This window comes from Raphanus sativus, chromosome 9, assembly GCF_000801105.2.
Source record: "Raphanus sativus cultivar WK10039 chromosome 9, ASM80110v3, whole genome shotgun sequence".
Classification (NCBI taxonomy): Eukaryota; Viridiplantae; Streptophyta; class Magnoliopsida; order Brassicales; family Brassicaceae; genus Raphanus; species Raphanus sativus.
In genome coordinates, this window is record NC_079519.1 from 19,650,307 (window position 1) to 19,671,896 (window position 21,590).

Here is a 21,590-nt window from a genome sequence, read left to right on the forward strand (position 1 = left end):
AGGGAGAATCTCTTTCACTCTAGATGTCTCATTTCTGATAAAGTTTTCTTTGATTATTGATGGGGGCAAGTTGCACTAATGTGGCCAGTGACACTCTTGTTAAAGAAAACTGGGGCTTGTTACTCGACCTCTTTCTCGTCCTTTCAGGTTAGAGTGGCTCAATGAGGCTGGAGAACAGTATGTGAAGGAGCAAGTCATAGTTCCCACTCTCCATTGGCCGATATGAGGATGAGGTTGTGTGCAATTGTGCTTCCCATGGATGCTTGCCATGTTCCTCTTGGGCCCGACCTTGGCAATTTGACAAGAAGGCAGTACATGATGGCTTCAACAAACAGGCACTCGTTTTGATCACAAAGGAAAGAAGATCACTTTGGTGCCTTTGTCACCTTCGGAAGTCCATCAAAGACCAGGTCCAACTTAGGAAGAACCGAGACCAAGAACTCTAAGGCTGATAAACCTGAGACAAGTACCAGAAACTCCAACTTCTTTGTCAAAGAAAGTCAGGTAAGGAAGTCTCTTTGCTCTCAAAAAACCATTTCTCTAACTTGTTTATAAAAGAGTCTCTTTTGGCCTCATCTTCTTCTGACCTTGCACCGGAGATTCCGAGTGAATTTTTAGGTATCTTGCAGGATTATTCTGATGTGTTTCCAGAAGAAAATCCAAAAGGATTGCCACCAGTAAGAGGCATTGAGCATCAGATTGATCTTGTCCCGGGCGCATCTCTTCCGAACCGACCAGCGTACCGCACCAATCCGGTCGAGACCAAGGAGCTGGAGAAACAGATCAACGACCTGCTTGAGAAGGGATACATCAGAGAGAGTCTCAGTCCCTGTGCTGTGCCTGTTCTACTCGTCCCAAAGAAGGATGGCTCCTGGAGGATGTGTGTGGACTGCCGGGCCATAAACAACATCACGGTAAAGTATCGACATCCTATCCCTCGCCTTGATGATATGCTTGATGAACTCCATGGTTCTAAGTACTTTTCTAAGATAGATTTGAAAAGTGGCTATCATCAGATTAGGATGAAAGAAGGTGATGAATGGAAAACGGCCTTTAAAACAAAACTAGGTTTGTATGAGTGGCTTGTCATGCCCTTTGGTCTCACAAATGCACCTAGTACTTTCATGCGCCTAATGAATCATGTCTTGAGGTCTTTTATTGGTCATTTTGTTGTAGTGTACTTTGATGACATTCTTATTTACAGCAAAAGCCTTGATGAGCACAAACAGCACCTGAAATCTGTTCTTGAAGTCCTTAGAAAGGAACATTTGTTTGCTAACCTTGGAAAATGTTCTTTTGGCACAGATCATGTGGTTTTTCTAGGTTTTGTTGTAGGTGTAGATGGCTTGAGAGTGGACGAGCAGAAGGTCCAAGCAATCCGAGACTGGCCCATTCCGAAAACCATTAGTGAAGTGAGAAGCTTCCATGGCCTTGCCGGTTTCTATAGGCGGTTTGTTCAAACTTCAGTACCTTGGCCGCTCCTCTCACTGAAGTAATCAAGAAGAACGTGGGGTTCAAATGGGGACCAGCTCAAGAAGAAGCATTCGAAATCCTTAAAGGGAAGTTGACTAATGCCCCTTTGCTTGTACTTCCAGATTTTTCTAAAGCTTTCGAGATCGAATGTGATGCTTCTGGTGTTGGTATTGATGCTGTGTTGATGCAGGAAGGAAAACCAGTTGCTTATTTCAGTGAGAAGCTTGGTGGAGCCATGCTCAACTACCCCACATACGACCAGGAACTCTATGCCTTGGTGAGGGCCCTTCAAACGTGGCAGCACTATCTTTGGCCTAAGGAGTTCATCATCCACACTGACCATCAGTCTCTAAGACATCTTAAGGGTCAGCAGAAGCTCAACAAGAGGCATGCTCGTTGGATGGAGTTCATTGAAACATTTCCTTATGTGATCAAGTACAAACAAGGTAAGGAGAATGTTGTGGCCGATGCATTGTCTCGAAGGTATACTCTTCTTTCAGCCCTTGAGACTAAATTGCTTGGTTTTGAATTTATCAAGGATCTTTATGCCTCTGATCAGGATTTTAAAGAGATTTTTCGAAAATGCACCAAGGTTGCCTATGGGAAATACTTTCAAAGTTCTGGTTTCTTATTCTTTGATAACCGTTTGTGTGTGCCCCAATGTTCTTTGAGGGAGTTGTTTCTCAGGGAAGCTCATAGAGGAGGACTTATGGGACACTTTGGTGTCAAGAAGACTTACAAGGCTGTCATGACCACTTCTATTGGCCGAGTTTGATGAAAGATGTTGAGAGGATCTGTGGCCGATGTGTGGTGTGCAAGAAGTCTAAGCCTAAAGCATCAAACCACGGTTTGTACTCAGCTTTACCCATTCCCTCTCATCCTTGGGTAGACATTTCTATGGATTTTGTGCTTGGTTTGCCTAGGTCCAAAGCTGGACGAGATTCTATCTTTGTGGTTGTTGATAGGTTCTCAAAAATGGCTCATTTCATTCCATGTCACAAAACTGATGATGCTGTGCAAGTTGCAGATTTATTCTTTAAGGAAGTTGTTAGATTGCATGGAATGCCTAAGACCATTGTCTCTGATCGTGATGCTAAGTTCCTTAGCTATTTTTGGAAGACCTTGTGGTCTAAGCTAGGTACTAGATTGATGTTCTCAACAACTTGTCATCCGCAAACTGATGGGCAAACTGAAGTAGTTAATCGAACCTTGTCTGCTTTGCTTAGATCTTTGGTTAAAAAGAATCTTAAGACTTGGGAAGAATGTTTGCCTCATGTTGAGTTTGCTTACAATCATGCATTGCATTCAGCTACTAAGTTTTCTCCTTTTGAGGTTGTTTATGGATTTAATCCTTTGTCTCCACTTGATCTTTTACCTTTGCCTTTGAGTGAACGAGTTAGTACAGATGGCAAGAGGAAGGTGGACACGATCAAGAAGCTACATGAACAGGTCCGGGCCAACATTGAAGCCAAGACCAAAGGCTACAAACGACTTGCAGACAAGAAGAGAAAAGAAATGATCTTTCAGGAAGGTGATCTTGTTTGGGTCCATTTGAGGAAGGAACGATTCCCGGAACAAAGGAAGTCCAAACTCATGCCCCGGGTCGATGGTCCTTTCCAGATTCTCAAGAAACTCCATGACAATGCTTACCAGCTTGATCTTCAGGGTAAGTATGATATCTCTTCAAGTTTTAATGTTTCTGATCTATCTCCTTTTCTTGCAGATGATCCGGATTTGTGGTCAAATCCTTTTGAAGAGGGAGGGAATGATGGAACCCAGGACCTGGACCAGGACTTGGAGCCGACTCAGGACGATCAGATCAGTCCAACTGAGGTTCAGCCGTTCAGCCGTACCAGATCAACGGACAGAGCCGTGTACCGGATCGACCCGAGTGCACCCGGACGCGACCTAAGGATGGATTCACGACCTGATGACCGAATCAGCCGACCCACAGGCGTTCTTCCCCGACCCATTCGTCATTCTAGAGCCAACAGTCAAGTCAGAACCCATGATCATCGAGATGAACCTGATTCCGGACTGAGCCATTCTTTTCTGGCCCGTTTGGGACGTACCGCACACCCGGATCAGGCTGATCTCGACTTGTCCGACCACTTTGATGATTTTATGATGATCGATGCATCCAACTTCTCCAAAGGGATGTTACTTAGGCTCTCTGAAGATTTGGGTCGAGCTATCTCTTCATCCGTTCATGGATCATCGTTGATCAACCATGCGGGCAGCCTTGCGTCCGTCCTTCTCCTTACCGCGGACGACCTGATCATCACAGGATGAACCTGGACGAATCACGAACCTGGACAGTCAATGAACCTTGCCAAGTCTTCATCAGTTTCCGTGCATTGACTGGTCTTGGTCCAAGTTCACATTTTCTATGTCTTGTTTTCAACATTTCCATTTTCAATGTTGTCTTTTCCAATAATTTCCTTTATGTTTCTTTGACTCACAAACATTATAAATAAGTGAGTCTCTCATGAATAAAATTCACAATCGATTTCCTTTATCTCTTTTGAGTTTTCTCTCATTGTTCTTTGTCTCAAGAACATTCATAGTTTGCTTGGTGAGGTTATCTCCGAGTGAAACACCTCGTTGTGTTGGACCGGTGCGTCATATCCGGCAACCTTCGAACATCTGGTAGTATCTTTGGGCTTCCGCAACCCTTAGTGTCACCCTTCGATCCATTAGTTCTCAATCCACTCGGATCTGAGTCCATATCATCCATACCGGCAGAGTGATCCCGATTTTGGTTCTATCAATCCTCGTCCGGGCTACCACCCCCTACAACCTCCTTAGTGTTAGTGGTCGCCAACCAGGCCTCATGACCACCTCTCAGCATATTTTCCACCTGGACCGCTGAGATCACTAAGCATCCAGAGGTTGGTCAGATCCTTGGAATCTGATCGGGGGTCCACACCCACTCTCAAACTGCACTCTTCCCCGGTGACAGTCTAAGGTGGCCCGATTCTTTCCAAGCCCAATCCATCCCTAAGATCACTTCATGATTCTTAAGGCTAACCACAACCAGATCCATGGGCATCGCCCTTCCTTGGATCATCACTGGGATGTCCCTAACAAGGCCTAGTGAATGCATCCTTTGGCCTCCGGCCGCACTCACTATCCCGGGATCATCCCCTATACCAATACAAACAACCCCTTTCCGATCATATCTGGACTCACAAACGGTGTGTAGCTCCAGTATCGAAAGGTATGTTGTTTCCACACCCTGATCATTAAGTACCTAGATGAGTAAGATATCGGTCTGATCACACATTTGGAAAACGTCCCATACCATTCTCCAAAGTGTCACACTTTTGTGAATGTCCCATACCATTCACAAGAGTGTTTATAATATACCTCAATCCCCATCATACTAAGCCACTTAACATCGTATTCCCAATCCATTCAAATTGATCTAAGGAATCCTACCTTGGCTTATACCGAGTCCCAGCTGATCCATCTGATCCCAAGCCACTCGTATACTAGCCATGTAGCATCTCCCTTAAACCAACTTGAACCTCGCAAATGCTCACTTGTTTTGAACGGCCACCAAGGATACACTTACCCCCAAAGAGTGCTGCACGTTTCTTTCAACCTAAGCCACTCTCAGGTTCATGTTGCTTCCCTGGTCCAGTCGTCCATCAATGATCTTGCATTGCATCGATCCGTCCAACCCGTCTATTATTTCCAGATAACTAGATCAACCAACCTTCTGTTTCAGGATCTTGCCCTTGGGGAGTGCATCTTGGCCAAGCCGGTTCACCTTGGAACTTTCCCGTTCACAAGCATGATACCCTTTCTTGCCTCAAATCCCTCTTGGCTCACCTAGTAAGGTTCCATGGTCATCTCAGTTTCCAGAAATAATTTCGGTTTGGAACACAATACCTTTGAGCAGTGAGTTGAGCTGAAGTTACAACCCAATCAGAACCTCCACTCATCTGCCTCAAAAGCATCCAACTACCTGAGAAATACTTAGTTCTCATCTGAGCTATGTGCTCCAGCACCCTCAGGTAGTCCACTAACCAAGCTGCCCTAGCTGGTGGATCAATCTAGACCACCTCAGCTACTGGCCCAGCTTGATCATTAGCTGCCAAAACAGCTGCCCAATCAACCGGTTAGTCCTCTCATTGTTTGCAACAATTGTTTGGATCAGCCCGGTTTACATCACAAGAGGATTCAACTTCCCCTTCCAGCTGCAGCTCAGCTCTCCCCCACTAGAACCTCAGTAGGGTTGAGCTGACTTACAGTCACTCCAGCTTCATTGTTAACTTCCTCCAGCTGAGTCAACAATAAAACTGGTGCATTAATCACATCAGCATTTACTTGTCCGGATGCATGGGTGAACAACCACAACCCAACGATCCTAGAATCAAGCATGCTCTGGTACCAACTTGTAAGACCCAAACCCGGCCGGCTAGGCCGCGGTCGATGCCTCACGTCGCTCGGTCCATATCCTGACCGAACCACTCAATTTTTCGATCTTTAACTATACTTTCGCCTAAGGGCGAAGTCTATCTTAGACCTTAGCTTAAGACTAGCTTAGTCATTCCCTAGCTTAGATCCTTTCAACTTATGCACAGCGGAATATTATCTATCAACCATTGGTCTAAAACCAATCTAATACTTGTCAGGTCGAATCACCTTAGCCATGATCAGTAGACACAACTACTACCAGCTCCAAGGTTGATCCTGAACCTAATCCAAGTCATACAATAACTGAGGTTCCATTCCCCTAACCATTCTATCTAGATCTATGCAATATTGCTAGATCATACCTTTGCCACATCCACGGAGCTTGATAACTCTTTGTCTTAGCTGCCTTAGCTGTCTAGCTAGCTCATTCAGCGAGCTGAACTGAACCATTTCACTTGAGGTTCCCAACTCTCTTCCAGCTGATCGAGCTGCGAGGTAGCTTTGCCTAGCTCCCCATCCACTCGTCCAACTCCTCATTATACCTGTATAAACTCTCCCCTTAGGTACTTAGTCATTCAACCAACCATCCCCACATACCAAGTACCTTTGGGAAGTCTTCAGCTGCAAAACCAACCACAAGCAAACATGCTCCAAAAACTAATTAAAATTCATGATAAATCATGATAATTCATAACTAAGAGAATGGTCAAGTCAGATTTCTCAGAACTGGCCTCGATCATACTGATCTCGCCCATGAACAGCCCATATGGCCATAACTGACCACCTCTAAATCAATGAGATAAAACTAATCTCTCACCATGATAATTCATGATAAATACCCATTAAGAGATATTTGAAGTCGGATCCTAACAATTCCCTCAGGAACTATCAGATCTCCACTTACCTGCCCAACCAAGGCCATGGAGAGATTTCTCTGAACCGGCCACTCCATGGTTCAGTACCTCCACGTCTGATCAACATATAATAGGATTAATAATGCCCACCAGTTCCTGAGTCAATCAACCAACCACCCCACATGACTCAGAACTGATGAGTCTTCACACATACCTAACCGGCCATGGAACTATGTCCCACTGAACCTGATTAGTGTTGCTCTTACCACTGGTGCATCCTTTGATCAATCAGATCAGACACCTTGATCCATCATCCATGGATCAGGTAGTCCATCCTTGCCCATGATCAGATCATACACAGCCTTCCTTGTATAAACACACCAGCACAATACTTGTGGTCCATACCAACAAGTACCAGCCTTACTCCTCTCCTTTGCTTGCTGTTGGATCCAAACGAATTGGACCTTACACTCCACATGGTTCCTCTGTCTCTAGGACTCCCATGTGTCTCATCAGTGGGTCGGACTCATGGTTCACACCATGATCAAACCCAACACCAAACCATGATCCATCATTGATCACTATCCAATGAACATCATCTAACCATCATCCCACATGGATGACTTAGATCAGTTATGATCCGCCCCTTTGTCCAGGGTCTTGGATTCCTAAGACACATCACAATATACATTCCTCAAGGGGCGTGCCATGCCTTGCCTTGATCCCACCCCAAGAGAAACAACACAGACATAAACACAAACATAAACATAAGTAATCAACCCATGTTACCTCATACTTGATCTTGCTAGACCTTGTGCTTCCCTGATCAGGTCCGGCCTTGTGCCTCTTGCACTTGTCTTAATCAGGTCTTATCACATGCTTCCAGCATTGATAAGATCCATACATGGGTCGCACCCATCATCCCTTCCATGGAACTTCCATGAAAACAGTTTTCTGCACTGCATCCACCTTCAAGGCTGTACATGCCTTTGGGAGTGGAGTCCGGCCTTCTCCATTCTCTTCTGGCCATTTGCGTGTGTTACCATGATGTAGAGGAAGCCTAGGGTGTGTTCATCCATGATCAAACACCACCCAAGGGTCGTGCATCACTTCCCACTTCAGTTCCCATGAAACTGCCTTTCTACACACCACTGCCTTCAAGGCTGTCTCCACCATTGCAAGTGCATTCTGGCCCTCCATCTTCTCTCCTGGCTATTGGGATGTGTAGTAAGGATGTAGAGGAAGCCTGTGGCGTGGCAAACCACAATAAAAACACACCAGAGGGTCGTTCTCAACTCCCCTCTTGATTGCCATCAAAACTGCCTCTTTGCTGCCTTCATCCCACTCTTGGGGTTGGATGTTGCCATCCGACTTTCTCTCTGTTTTCTCTGGTTTTTATTTGTGTTTCAGGAAGAAGAATGAAGCCCTGACGTGCCTGCAAAGGCACGGACTTGCCCTTGTATTTATAGAAAAGGAATGGTCACCTTTCCAAAGGTTGCACCCTTTCGGTATCATTTCTGGCCATTGATTTAATCAATGGTCCAGATCACACCTGTTCGCCTATGGCAGTTACCAGACGTCCTTGACATGCCTAACTGCTCCTAGACATGTCACACACAAGCCTTAGCTGGTTTCCCAAGCCCCTGGTTCAACCACAAGTGCCCACCGGCTCACCGGCACACCTGGGTGGTCCACCTGGTCCGACCACTGTCCGGACCTGGCCCAACTGCCCAAGACTTGAACACTCAGTCTAGCTGAGTTGAGCTGATCCCCAGCTGACCCAGCTGAGTGAGCTAGTTCATCCAGCTCAGGGAGCTGACACACACTTCAGTGAGCTACACTGAGCTGCACTACACTTCATCTAGCTGGTCGAGCTTGCTCACTGCATCGCCCAGCTGCCATACACTTTGTACAGCTCCTTTATACTTGTATCCTTCTTGGTTTAGCTATATCTTAGCTTCCTGATGCCTTTAACCTTACTTCCAGGCCATGATACCCTTGTGTTTAGGTCACATGACCTGACTGGTGCGTCTCCTTGCACCATGGTCGATTCAAACGATCATTTCCAGGAACGGGGACATGACAAGGGTTGTTTGATATTGTTAAGGAACAAAATCAGCTAGAAGCACCCGCTCATAACATTAAGAAGCTTCTCCAACAGTTTAATGGAGTGTCCAACATGCCAAAAGGGTTACCACCCAAACGGTCAAGAGTGCACGCCATTACTCTGCAAGAGGGAACGTCCCCGATCAACATAAGACCTTACCGTTACTCCCATCTCCAGAAGAATGAAATTGAGAAGCTTGTGAAGGAGATGCTGCAAGCGGGGATAATCAAGCCGAGCATCAGCCCATTCTCGAGTCCGGTCCTCTTGGTGAAGAAAAAGGACGGGGGATTGCGTTTTTGCGTCGACTATAGGGCTTTCAACAAGAGCACGATACCGGATCGATATCCCATTCCGGTTATCGAGGAGCTGTTGGATGAGTTAGCAGGCGCAGCGGTCTTCTCTAAGCTAGATCTCAAGTCGGGTTATCACCAGATACGAGTCAAGGCAGAAGACGTTGGGAAGACCGCTTTCAAGACTCATGAAGGCCACTATGAGTTCTTGCTGATGCCATTCGGGCTCACCAACGCGCCTGCGACATTTCAGTCTGTTATGAACGATATCTTCAAGCCATACCTGCGGAAGTTCGTTCTAGTATTCTTTGACGACATACTGGTGTATAGCAGAGATGAGAAGGAGCACCAGGAACACTTGAGGATAGTCTTACAAGTGCTGAAGGATCACAAGTTCTACGCAAATGAGAAGAAGTGCGCTTTTGCACAAAAGAAGATTGCGTATTTGGGACATGTGATCACTAAAGAGGGAGTATCAGCTGATCCGGAGAAAGTCGAAGCTATGAAGAATTGGCCACAACCTAAGAACGTAACGGCGCTGAGAGGGTTCTTGGGGTTAACGGGCTACTACAGGAGGTTTGTTGACGGTTATGGGAAGATAGCTAGACCTCTGACTGAGCTTTTGAAGAAGGAGGGGTTTTGCTGGTCTTCAGTAGCTACAGTGGCATTCGAGAGACTGAAAGGAGCCATGTGCAAGCTGCCCGTTCTTAGGTTACCTGATTTTACTAAACCATTTGTGGTTGAAACAGATGCCTCTGGGGTAGGCATTGGAGCGGTGCTGTCTCAAGAGAATAGGCCGATTGCGTTTATAAGCAAGGGATTTTCGAGTAGAGGGAGAGTGAAGTCAGTGTATGAACGGGAGCTGTTAGCCATTGTGTTTGCGGTGACTAAATGGAGACATTTTCTGACGGGTCACCAGTTCACAATAAGAACCGACCAGAAGAGTTTGAAGCATTTGTTGGATCAACGGGCAGTGTCAGTGGAACAACAAAAGTGGGCTTCAAAGCTGCTGGGTCTGAACTATGTTATTGAATACAGGCCTGGGAAGGATAACCGAGTGGCAGACGCCTTGTCTAGACGTGTGGAAGGTGCAGATGAGTTGGCTAAGTACTTGGAATACCAGTTGACTGCTCCACTCTCAATCGATATGGATGAGTTAGCTAATCAGGTGGAGAAGGATGAATCGCTACAATCTATCATCACAGGAGTGCAGCGTGGGGAGAAGGAGTTCAGTGGTTACAGTGTAGAGAAGGGATTTATGTTCAAGGATAGGAGGCTGGTAATTCCTGCCAAATCGCCTTTCCTTCCATCCTTGTTGAGACAATTTCATGATAGCGCCATTGGAGGTCATGAAGGAGTGCTTAAGACTTTCAAAAGGATGTCTAGAGAAGTTTATTGGAAGGGAACGAGGGGAGATATCACCGAGTTCATCAAGGCTTGCGAGGTGTGTCAAAGAAACAAATATTCGACATTGTCCCCTACAGGTTTGTTGTCTCCTCTTCCTATTCCTGAACAAGTATGGGCAGACATCAGTCTTGATTTTGTGGAAGGTCTGCCGGTGTCAAAGGGGTTCGATGTGATACTGGTAGTGGTGGATAGACTGACAAAGTACGCTCACTTCATTGCATTGAAGCATCCGTTTACTGCGAAGTCTGTGGCTGAGGTCTTTGTTAAGGAGGTGATTAAGCTTCACGGTTTTCCTGAGACTATGGTTTCTGACAGAGACAAAGTGTTCTTGAGTAACTTCTGGGCTGCTCTGTTTCAAAGTCAAGGAACCGCACTCCACAAGAGCACTGCGTACCATCCTCAAACTGATGGCCAGACAGAGGTGGTCAACAGATGTTTGGAGTCATACTTGAGGTGCTTTGCAGGGAGGAAGCCGTCGTCTTGGAGTCAGTGGTTGCCATGGGCAGAATACTGGTACAACACTTCATACCATTCCTCTTCAAACACTACACCATTTCGTGCTTTCTACGGGAGAGATCCTTCGAAGCTTTTACGGTTTGGTGATGTTCCTACAGCTAACACAGAGGTTGAAGGACTTTTGCAGAGTCGTGATGCGTTACTTAGTGAGTTGAGGGATAACCTGGCTGGCGCCCAGACGAAGATGCAGTTGTCTGCCAACAAAAAGCGTCGTGATGTGGTTTTTGAAGTGGGTGATTGGGTTTATTTGAAGCTGAGGCCTTACAGGCAGGTTACAGTAGCCATGCGAAGAGCAGAGAAGTTAGCTCCGCGTTACTTCGGTCCTTACTTGATTGAGAAGAAATTGGGCAAGGTAGCTTACAAGCTAACCCTCCCTAAGCAGAGCCAAATTCATCCTGTCTTCCATGTCTCTCAGTTGAAGCAAGCTGTAGCGCCTAATACTAAGGTCCAGGAGCTCCCTTTAGTCCTATCCTCGTCATTTGAGTGGAACACTGAGCCGGAGGAAGTGTTAGAGATCAGGAGGTCGGGAACTGATAAGAAGGCTGAGGTGCTTGTGAAGTGGAAAGGCTTGCCCGATTTTGAGTGCACTTGGGAGCCGGTGAAGAGATTGATGGAGGAGTTCCCTGAGTTCCAGCTTGAGGACAAGCTGAGTCTTCTTCGAGGGGGGGGGGTATTGATAAGTTGGCAGTACCACTGGCATTTGTGCAGAGGAAGAACAGGTCTAAGAAGGCAATGAGAAGTGGCTAAGAGTAGAAGAGATGAAGTGTGGGAAAACCTCCTTGTGAGATGGAAGGTTTACTTTATTTTATGAGTTCAATAATACGTTGTCGTTTCTATTATGTGTATCGATACTTAAGTGGAATGATCCCTTTCTTTATGATCATCAAAGTATTAATTATCAAAACCTTATCTTCTTATCCTTTTCTCTCTACATCTCTCTCCCCTTTTTCCAAATACGATAAACCCTAATCTAGGATTTATCAGTCTTTTCAACTGCATATGCATTGGGTAGAAGATCTTGTAAGGAGGACCAATGGTGTCACATATTCATATCATCAAAACCAATTAGGAATTCATGGTTAATACGTCACTTAGAAATACGTATTACTCCTTTTCCCTTTCATTGGTTTGAAGAATGTGGAAAAAAAGAGGAAAAGTTACGTTGTATGGGAAGCAAAAAGGGTCTTCATAACATATGTTATTAATCAGGCTCACTTCAAGATTGTCAGCTTTGGGACACTAAAAAGAAAGAAAGAAATGTTTTGCTTCTCCAGCTACTATAAGATGTTCCTTTGATTGGTCCAAATCAAATTGCAGGCATGTGTTGGTTACTGATCGCAAAGAATGGTCGACGAATATTCCAAAGCAAAGCATCAACAGAACCAACCATTCACAGAAATAGAGGGTTGAAGCTGATCAACCAATGCTCCAAATACTAAAGGATATCATAAAATTGTCATACAAAGGAGCAATTTTGTGGGAGGTTTGACAAAATTACAGCTATGATAAACCATGTTTGGTGACGAGCAGCTTATGGTAATAAGGAACAGACGCAGAACTGGCTAGTTTTGATCGACAATTACACAAATGGCCTTAACATTCATAAGAATGAACGCAGTGCTCTCACAATGAACAACCAAAACGTTGAATCAGTGTGTCCTCCGGCCAAATGGATACTCTTTGCTCCGACTAAATCAATCCTTCTTCTGCCAAATGGGTACAAATATTTAACAACAAGAACACATCTTTCTTTCATTTTTAATTGGAATATTTAGCAGAAACAAAGCATGATAACTTACTTAGCTCATCGAAAGAGATCTTGCTAATGCTTTCCCCGTATTTGATCAGCCGAATCTTCCCTACAAAACACACACATATAAGAATCATATGTCAGCAAGAAACCGATATGTGAAAAAATGAAGATGAGGATCAAGAGTATGAACATAAACATACCATCACGACGAACGCAAATCTCAGGGATACTCTTCACTTCACTACTGATACTATCATTATAAACTCTAGTCTCAATTTCACCTTCCACATAAACCGATGAGCTGTAAGCAAAAACAAAAGTTAAGATAAAACCAACAACTTTACCAACAACTCATTAACTGATCGAGCGAATAGAGAAGACACAGAGAGATCCAATACAATTCCTTCCTAGTGTGAACATGTAGTAAAGCTTACTTTTTGGCGAGCTTTTGGACAGCGTAGGAGCCAAGCACTTCATTGTGCACAGCGATTCTATGCCACTGAGCAGGTTTAGGCTGGTTCGTTGCTCCCATAAGCCTCTGATCAAACATGCCGCCTGTTCCAACTGTGAAGATGGTCACTGTCCGCCCGTTTCTCAAAATCTTCTGTAAAGGTGCTTGCCCTACCTTCCCACAAATGATGGCCTGTGCGGAGCAAATCATAAGACATCATCAACAACAATGTGAATCACAAACAAAATATTGCAACAGGATGACTCAGGTCAGGAATGAAGATTTGATCATCAACTTCTACTACTCCAGAAACATGATTTTTTAATCGAAATAGACTAAAGATTTGATAAAAACAAGCATTTGAACACTTGGATGAGCCAAGCTTTAATTTTAGCGTTCTTGAGCTAGAACATGAACATCAGAGTAGAATACATCAACTACTAGTACTCTGGGGGCATGATTTGGGATTGAAAAACAGAGTAAAGACTCTTTCTTTTCAATAGGGTTTTGGCAGAAACAAGTAATTGAACACTTATGAGTAAAATAGATTAAATAGATTGTTGTTATTACCCTGTGGACACCGCGAAAGCCCCAACCTTTACGGGGATCAACACCATGAGGCTGAAGCTCGGGTCTTTCTATGGTTTCTTCAAAATCTTCTTCCAACCCTTCTTCATCAATGGGACCACCAGTCGAGAACCAGGACCTCGACACTTTCTCACCACTTACTGCTACACTCCCAGAAACACACACACAAAAATTAACATGAAGCAGATGATTTAGAGGTGAAAGAAGAGAGGGAGGGGGATTTACCTAGAGGAGATATCGGAGAGGATCTGAGAAGCTTGGATACTCGGATAGCGAGGGAGTTCATATTCTGAGAAATGCTCCGAATTAGGGTTTATAAGTTCCAAGAGGTGCAAACAATTAGACTAGACGAAGACTAATCTATTAATAATAATAATAATAATAATAATAATGAGGAGAAACGAAAGAAACTACGGGCTTACCTGTAACTTTGAGGAAAAGAGAGAGAGAGCAAGAGGAAGAGGAAGAGGAATAACAATAAACTGGGAGATTAACTCTATATACCCCATGCCCTCTCAAAAATATTCAAACTATCCCTTCCCTATTCATACTAACCCTTTTATCCTTCCCTTTTCCTTGCAATTACCTTACTCTCCTTCCTTCCTTTCTACACATCTCGATCATTCCCTCTCCCTTTCATCCTCTTTATTCTCCAATTAAATACCAACCATATTTCAACCACCTATATGGCCCACAAAGAAACCTTAACCAATCAGATTTTTTGTGCCCCACATGTCTCCTTCTCCCCTTCTTCATCGTTTTCTCTTTTTCCTCCATTGACGATTTTTGAAGCTCCAAAACAGATAATTCAGGTTCGTTTTCCATGATTTTTTTTTGTGAAATTTACATTTAAATAACGTGTATATGATGGATAACGTTAACACTGTAAGATTTGATGAAAATTTGAGAGTTTTAAAACGATTTTTAAAACTATTTTTATGGATTTCAGGTATATTTTATATCCGTTTTTGATGAAACTTTTGCTGAAATATCAACTGTATATCTTGTCTACTGTAAAAACAAGAAGATCCGATGAAAATTTGTGAGTTTAAAAACGATTTTGAAAACTAGGTCTATAGATTTTAGGTATATTTTATGTCCGTTTTGATGTTTTTTTGTGTGTAATTTCATTAGGATGAATTACACATTATGGGTAATGTAACATCCTAACAATTTCGTCCTTAAAAGATGATTAGTTAGTTGAAGAATAGATTCTGGGTACTACTAAGATAACTAATTTTACTAAGACAAAATAGTTTTACTGGTATTACTGGGATTACTATGTTGACAAGTTCGACTAGTATTACTCGTATTACTATGTATAGTACTGAAATGAATTAGTATTAGTAAAATAAGATAATATGGTGTCACAATCAATTTTAAACTTCTTAATAATTATACTTCTATTTTATTTCAGGAAAAATGCAGAATCCGCATTGCACAATTCTATGTTTTGATTATGGAGGATATTATATGAAGGATGGGGCTGAAATAAAATGGGTCTCGGGAGATGGTGATGGAGAAGATGAAATTCACACGATTGTGTTGAAGAAATCAGTGGAGGAGGTCACTTACTCTGGTTTGGTTGGTGGTATTTGCAGAAAGATAAAGGTAGATGAATCTAAGATGGAAGTGAAGATTAGTTACTTTCCCATGCTATTGTATTCGTACAAGCCATCATATATCCGGAATGATGAAGACGTTTTTGGTTATCTACTGCAAGTAAATCACGAGATGTGTAGAAATGTTCTACATGTGGAGTTCAGCAATAAAGAAGTGCAACTTTCAGAAGAGGATGATGAAACAGATGATGTCTATGTTGGTCTATCTGATAGAGAGGCTGCTGATAGAGAGACTACTAATTTTGAGGCTGGTGATGAAGATGGTACTGAGAATGATGTAACTGGTAACGAAGGTGTTGGTGGTGTGCTCACTTTTGACGAAGACATTGAGATGCATGATGGTGTGTATCAGCCACGGGATGATGGTATGGATTTGGTTTTAGGTCAGGAATTTATAACCAAGGATGCAGCAAAAGTTCTTATTCAGACTGCTTCATATCAGAAATGTTTTGAGTTTGATATAATTAAGTCAGATACAAAAAGATATGTGGTTAAATGCCGAGGAGCCAAAGAAGAAGACTGCAAGTGGTTTGTGCGAATTGCAAAGTTAAAAAATGGTGATCTTTGGACAGTTAGAAGCTTCATCAACCAGCATACATGTTCTGTTGTTACTACTAGAACACTGCCTGATAGAGAAGCCACTGATAGAGAGACTACTGATAGAGAGGCAACTGATATCGAGGCTGGTGATAAAGATCATACTGAGAATGATGCAACTGATAATGAAGGTACTGGTGGTGTGCTAACTCTTCAAGAAGGAATTGAGGTGCATGTTGCTGTGTGTGAGCCACGGGATGATGGTATTGATTTGGAATTAGGTCAAGAATTTAGAACCAAGGAGGAAGCAAAAGTTCATATTCAGACGGCCGCACATCAGAATTGTTTTGAGTTTGATATCATTAAGTCGGATGCTAAGAGATTTGTGATTAAATGCAGAGGAGCCAAAGAAGGATGTAAGTGGTTTGTACGAGTTGCAAATTTGCATAATTCAGATCTTTGGACGGTTAGAAGCTACATCAAGCAGCATACATGTTCTGTTGTTACTACAAGAACACTGCGTAATAGAAGGAAAGGCACAGCACATATCTGTGCATCTCTTTTGGCCAAAGATTATCCTGGTACATTTGACACACCAGTTCCCAAAGTTCTTATCGATTTGGTTCATCGCAAGGTTGGTGTGGCAGTATCATACACAACGGCATGGAGAGCAAAAAGAGAAGCTGCTAATGAAGTGAGAGGAAGTCCAGAAGAGAGTTTTACTTTATTGAACTGTTATCTACACATGCTAAAGGAGAAAAATATTGGCACAAGAAGTAGTGTGGTAGTGGATGAGGAAAACAAATTCAAGTACCTGTTTTTTGCCCTTGGAGCTAGCATAGAAGGGTTTCGGGCGATGCGGAAAGTCCTCATTGTGGATGGAACACACCTCAAGAATGTCTATGGTGGAGTTCTCCTTGTCGCGACTGCTCAGGATCCCGATCATCACCATTACCCAATTGCGTTTGGTGTAGCAGACGGCGAGAATGATGAAAGCTGGACATGGTTTATGGAGCAGTTGAAATTAGCGATAACTGATGTCCCCGGATTGGTGTTTCTTTCAGATAGAAACAGAAGCTTGATCAAGGCAGTGCGTCTAGTATTCCCTGAGGCCGAACATGGGTATTGTATATGGCATTTGTCTCAGAATGTTAAAGGCCACGTCCATAACAACAAAGATACTTGTGCGTTCAAGTTTAGAGAATGCGCATACGCTTATACAGTGGCTGAGTTCAAGTATCTTTATGACGCTTTTCGCAGGAAGTATCCAAGCGCAGCGGTCTATCTTGACAAGAGTGTTGAAGAGAAGAAATGGGCTAGATGTTACTTTGAAGGAGATAGGTACAATGTTGACACCACCAATTCAGTAGAATCTTTTAATGGTGTTATTAAGAATGCGAGAATGTACACCTTACTGCCAATGTTTGATTTCATCATTGCAAAAATGGCTGAATGGTTTAACAAGTATAGGAAGAAGGCAGCTGAAGTACCGGTCACAGTGAAGCTTGTGCCTATTGTGGAAGACGTAATGTCTATAAGATGTGTTCAAGCAGGGTTTCTCACGGTTGATGAGTTAAACAGCTTCTTTCTTGAGTACAGTGTGCATGGTGCTGACGGGAAGGTTTATACAGTCGATATGGCTAGGTACACTTGCAGTTGTGAGCAATTTGATAAAGACAAATACCCATGTGTGCATGCAGTAGCGGCTGCCACATTCATGACTAGTAAGGCAGGAAAGGAACTCCATCTATCTGAGTATTGCTCTAAGTACTATTTGGTAGAGCAATGGGCTTTGGCTTATCACAGGACAATATATCCTGTTCCTCATATGTCTGATTGGGTTGTACCAGAAGAAGTTAGAGCAAAGAAAATACTTCCTCCGGATTTTGAAGTCAAGAAAGGAAAACCACAACAAACAAGGTTTCCATCTGTAGGAGAATCTCGTGGAAGAGGAAAAAGAGGCAGGGGAGGTGGTAGAGGGAGTGGCAGAGGGAGAGCCAGAGGCACGGGTAGAGCCAGAGGAGAAGGTCTTGCAGCGTATTTTGAATGTGGAAGTGGTTCCAGTTCAGGTGTTTGATTATTTTATTATGTGTTATTTGGACTACTAGGATGTACTGGTATTATTATGTATTATTTGAACTACTAGGAATTACTGGTATTATTATGTATTATTTGAACTACTAGGAATTACTGGTATTATTATGTATTATTTGAACTACTAGGAATTACTGGTATTATTATGTGTTATTTGAACTACTACGAACTACTGGTATTATTATGCGTTATTTGAATTACTAAGATTTACTGGTATTATTATTTGTTATTTAAACCATTATATGTATTATAGTTTATGATGTAAAATTAGACAATTTTGGTGATTATTTTCAATGTGTAAACTATGTATATAATAACTACGTAGATTTAGACTATTTTTATGCTTGTTTTCAATAGTTAAAGAAAAGCTTGTTTTCAGTTTTCCAAAAAACTTCTTTAACTTTCAATGGTAGTGTGTGAATGGTTCAAGTATAGTAAGCAACATGAAACAAAATACGTATTTCTGGTAAAATTTTTATGTAAATGTCTTAGTTTACGATACCTATGGTATAAAAGTAATTGTTTTACTACGAAACATTCTATTTAGTGATTGTTTAACTAGAAAAACGTAAAAATTGCCAAAATATTACTATGTGGATAGCAGTATTACTAACACCTTGAAGATTACCATGTATTACTAAGTGTTAAATATAATACTAAATATTTATATGGCGGCTGCACGTTTAGCATGTGTTTATTTTTTAAATATTATATATATTTTGGCATTTATCATGTGTTTATTTTTTAAATATTATATATATTTTGGCATTTTACATGTGTTTTCCATTGTTCTCAGTAAACCCAGTAAATCCAGTTATCCAACTTACTCATTTTTGGGCATAGTAACACCTGTAAATTTAAACATCCAAACCTATCTTTTACAACAAACCAACAACCAAAAGCATTACAAGTTTTAAACATCCAAAAGCATTACAAGTTTTAAACATACCAACATTCAAAATACTTAAATTAACATCCTAAATACATAAGCCTTCTCTTAAGCCTAAACCTTTGTTTTAGGCTTTTTCCCTGCCGTGAAAGGAGTCTGCACCCACTTTGATGGTTCAGTCTTTCTCTTCCCCCTTCTCTTAGATGCCTGTGGTGTGCAATCACTCTTCTTTGGTCTGCCCCTCTTAGGTGTCGGTTTTCCATACGCCATTGTCTTCTCCTTGCATCTATGTCTGATCCCAGGCCTCCTAGCTTCCTTATTCCCATCCGTCCTCTCCTCATTGGTACCATCTTCACAGGCATTGCAAGCGACCATGATCCACCTTTGCTTTTCTTCCTCGGTATATTCCTCAATTTCTCGTGTCTGTTCCTCAACTTCTCCTGTCTGTTCCTCAGTCTCTTCTTCCACAACTTTCTCAGCCTCTTCAGTCTCTTCTTCCACAATTTTCTCACTAGTTTTTTCCTCTGCTTCCACAGCTTTTCGGGCTTCCATCACTGCTGCCCAAGTGGTTATTGGAGAATTAACTACTCTCCTTGCAGCCATTGCCTTAGTCCTACCACCAGAAGGTGTTGTTGGAGTTTGATGTGCCTCAACCCGAGGCTCTTTGATCGGCGACTCAAAATGAGGCTGTTTGATCGGAGATCCAAAATGAGGCTCTTTGATCGGAGACTCAACCCGAGCTTCACTGATCTCTGCCGCAACCCGAGGCTCACTGATCTCTGCTGCAACCCGAGCCTCACTGATCTCTGCCGCAACCCGAGGCTCACTGATCTCTGCTGCAACCTGAGCCTCACTGATCTCTGCCGCAACCCGAGGCTCATTGATCTCTGCTGCAACCCGAGCCTCACTGATCTCTGCCGCAACCCGAGGCTCACTGATCTCTGCCTCAACCATAGGCTCTTCTTGACTGTTCTCAATTACTTCCTCACTGGTTTCAACCTCTTCTTGATCCTCCATCACTTTTCCTCCAACCTCTTCTTGATCCTCCATCAAACTCCTCCACAGTTCATCATCCTTCATTCGGTTCAGCACTTGTTCTTGCTCATCACCGTTTTCCTCATCAGCCTCACTGTTTTCCTTGTCTTTATTACCCTCACCCTCGCTTTTTTCAGCTTCTTCTTCACCCTCACCGCTTTTCCCAGCTTCTTCCTTGTCTCCCTTATTCTTCGATGTTGTGCCATAATCCCCATAATTCCCATGATCCCACTGTCGAAAATCCATGTCTTCACCATGATTCTTCTCTTCACTTAGCTTACTCTCAATAGAAGTTAGCCTTTCTTCCATTTTACTCATCCTCGAGTCAATGGACTCCAGCTTTGCCTCCACCGTAAAGTTAAGACTGGCAAATGCTGTTCCCATGAACTCCACTAGCCTCCCTTCCAGACCTTTCAAATCGGTTTGAGAGGATGATCCTTCTGCCAACTCCACCTTTGCTTTGTCTTTCTTTTTTGGAAACACTCGTGCAGCTTGATCTAACTCATACAACTCTTCCCACCAAATAGTCTTCTGCTTCACATTTAACCAGTAGTTCCATGTATCACTTTGGCTGCCTTGACGATCATAGTCTCGCTCCTCATCAATGATACGAGCCAGCATAATTTCCTCACCCAAAGTTGGAACCAGCACACTATTAATATCCTGAAAATAAACAATAAATAACAGCAGTTAATTTTTTTTGTTCTACTAGCTTCTACTATAAGTCTATAAATGCATACATGTACCTTTGTTTCTCCAAGCGCATCATATATGTCTTCCAAAGGATAACCCCTCAGACTGGTTTTTATAAACCGGCTCTTGCACATCCTTGGACAGTCTTCATTAGGGTTCTCTTGAGTGATTCTGAACTTTTTCCCAAGAGCAGGAATACACTCGAAAGCAAGAACCTAGTATATCCAATGTCACAGTGTAAGATATTCAATTATATAACAATAAAAAATTTACAAAACTACATGATTTACCTCTAAAGGGATTATGAAACCAGGAAAGCCGCATGTCTCATTCACTTCACCTTTCAGATGGTTCATCACATGCTTAATCTCCTTTATTGCATCCTCAAATGTAAGACGGCCCCATGGAAATGATATGCAAGCGTCCAAATCCTCCACTATCCTTAATATGAAGGAGTCTAAAGGTCTTGTATCGTTTGGCTTCCCTCTGATAACCCGACCAAAGAAATACAAGACTGTCATCTTCAATCTATCTGGACACGGCGCCATAGACAACATCTTCTGCTCCACATCACTGATGGTGATCTTAGTTACGTCATGGAAGTAATAATCCACAAACTTATGACTCCCGAGCTTCTCATAGTTCCTCGGATACTCCCTGCAGTCTAAGCCAGAGATGAGGGCATGCTCCCTCATAGAATAGCGGATGGGTACACCATTAACCGCGAACCATGCAACATCATCTTCTGGAGTACAAATCGTGCGCAGGAGTAGCATCCACATCCCTTGGAGCTTCAGGTTTGGTTCATCTGGCATGTGGAAGAAATGTCGAAATTGAGGATGACTTCTGAACCATT

General features: G+C 42.9%; 1 protein-coding gene across 2 annotated transcripts; it reads right to left on the reverse strand.

The window, feature by feature from the left end:
• Positions 1 to 12,471: 12,471 nt before the first annotated feature.
• LOC108828712 (single-stranded DNA-binding protein, mitochondrial) lies at positions 12,472 to 14,435 on the reverse strand. Of its 2 annotated transcripts, none has more exons than XM_018602472.2 (7): positions 14,287 to 14,435; positions 14,090 to 14,153; positions 13,847 to 14,004; positions 13,260 to 13,468; positions 13,026 to 13,126; positions 12,872 to 12,931; positions 12,472 to 12,778 (listed from the first exon to the last, which is right to left on the reverse strand). In XM_018602472.2, the coding sequence occupies exons 1-7, from the start codon at positions 14,371 to 14,373 to the stop codon at positions 12,762 to 12,764; spliced, it is 696 nt and encodes a 231-aa protein (XP_018457974.2). In that variant the 5' UTR covers positions 14,374 to 14,435; the 3' UTR covers positions 12,472 to 12,761. The 2 variants fall into 2 exon arrangements, with proteins under 2 accessions (XP_018457974.2, XP_018457972.2); XM_018602470.2 differs by having other exon boundaries at positions 13,847 to 14,007; positions 14,287 to 14,434.
• Between the last annotated feature and the right edge of the window lie 7,155 nt (positions 14,436 to 21,590).